The sequence below is a fragment of the Dendroctonus ponderosae genome, unplaced genomic scaffold, assembly GCF_020466585.1.
Source record: "Dendroctonus ponderosae isolate FM_Combo_2020 unplaced genomic scaffold, Dpon_F_20191213v2 Dpon_F_20191213_7, whole genome shotgun sequence".
Classification (NCBI taxonomy): domain Eukaryota; kingdom Metazoa; phylum Arthropoda; class Insecta; order Coleoptera; family Curculionidae; genus Dendroctonus; species Dendroctonus ponderosae.
Window position 1 is genome coordinate 863,703 of NW_026018916.1, and position 1,644 is coordinate 865,346.

At 40.3% G+C, this 1,644-nt stretch overlaps 1 protein-coding gene across 7 annotated transcripts in view; it reads left to right on the forward strand.

The window, feature by feature from the left end:
* Positions 1-1,644, forward strand: part of LOC109536514 (diuretic hormone receptor) — an 80,245-nt gene that overhangs the window by 68,856 nt on the left and 9,745 nt on the right. For all 7 annotated transcript variants that reach the window (XM_048668366.1, XM_048668367.1, XM_048668368.1 and 4 more), the window contains exon 9: positions 49-321. In XM_048668366.1, the coding sequence (XP_048524323.1) occupies positions 49-321 (273 nt within the window). The remainder of the gene's footprint in view (positions 1-48; positions 322-1,644) is intronic.

Sequence of the window (1,644 nt, forward strand, 5' to 3'; positions counted from 1 at the left end):
AAACACAGTCAGGAAAGTATATACAATTTGTCTATATATTTGTTTCAGTGCAATTGGTTCAACGCCAGCCACATCGACTACATCTTCCAAGTGCCTACCATTATTGTCCTGGTGGTGAACATCATTTTCCTGGTGTCCATCATGGTAGTTTTGGTGACCAAACTGCGTTCAGCCAACACGCTGGAGATTCAACAGTATCGCAAGGCTGTCAAGGCGCTGGCAGTCTTAATTCCCCTACTAGGAGTCACCTATGCGATCACCATTTACGCCCCATGGCTGTCCATATGGGACATGTTGCGCAGCGCTCTGTTGTCTGTACAGGTAAGTACCTGCTCTTGAACTAGTGCTTACCTTGTGCAGTGTAAAGCAAGGATTTAGCTTTACACTTTACAACTTTAGTTGTAAAGCACGTGGCAACGTTTGTTAGGTGGAGACACGAGGTTAAACAGGGAAAAGTCTCAGTACGCCAACTCACTTTAGGCAAAGTTGTTTCTAAAAAGGATTAAGCACACTTCAATGCCCCCTATGAATCCTTTAAAGCTTTCGAAGCGCGGACAGTTTTCTCCTAAAAGCTGCCTCTCTTCCACTTGATGGCTCCATTCTCTTCTACAGGGCGAATGAATTTTTTACCATTTGGGGCGCAGCCCGGCTTTTATTGAAAACCAATGGGACTTGACCGATAAAAGACCGAATAGAAATGCAATAACTTTGGTCGACAAACAAGGAAGTTGTTTTACTGTGGTTGTTGTCGTTCGGTGCAGCATAATTTGTTTTTGAAAAATTTATATGAAGAAGTCGCATGCAAATCTCGGGCTCGATTTGCGCCAAAGGCGAGGTGGTTTAAGGGCGGCTCGTGAAACTTTTACAATTAACTAACCGCAAACTTCTCCGGCTTCCTGGAGCTTTATTTTATTTATTTTTGGATAATCTGTTTTATTTTCGGGATGGAAAAATGGCAGTCTTTGCACCTGGTGTGTTTCAGCAGAAAATGCTCAGCTGTGTGCCCAAAACTCATCAAACTTTTCGATTAAAAGAATCGGTGCAGGACTGAAAAAGTGTTTTTGGAATATACAAGGTGTCTTGTAAGCACATGATCTAAAGGGTGATCAATCAGACCTAACGTTTGTTCAGAAAAAATGTTCAGCTCCTCTGCTATTAATGGCCAAGTAGCGAGGAAGCAATTTTTGCGCAAAAACTATGGATGCTACAAAATTTTACAAAGAGCCAAAAATGTCAATAAAATCAGTGCATCAGCGTAAAAAAATCAGATGGTTTTAGGCAGCATATGAAAAGCTTCATCACAAGTAAATTCATATGGACTTGTATTTGAGTTTTTCAGCACAGTAATGTATAAATTTGACCCAAATTCGGCGGTTTAAAATGCACCATATTTCGATTTTTTTTGCCAGTAGCTCGATTATGATGAATTTTGGGCAAAAACTGATCAGTACATTTTTTCTGGACAATTACCTTCCAAATCCAGTAGTGTTGACGAAACTTCGCTATTGTCTTCGGTTTCGGAGAAATTTAGTTTTTTGGAAATAACGTTTTTAGCATTATCTCAAAACCGGTTTACGCGACAATTCTGAAAAAATTACTACTGGTTCTTTGGTATGCGCCAAATATTTCATCCGGGCATCTTTT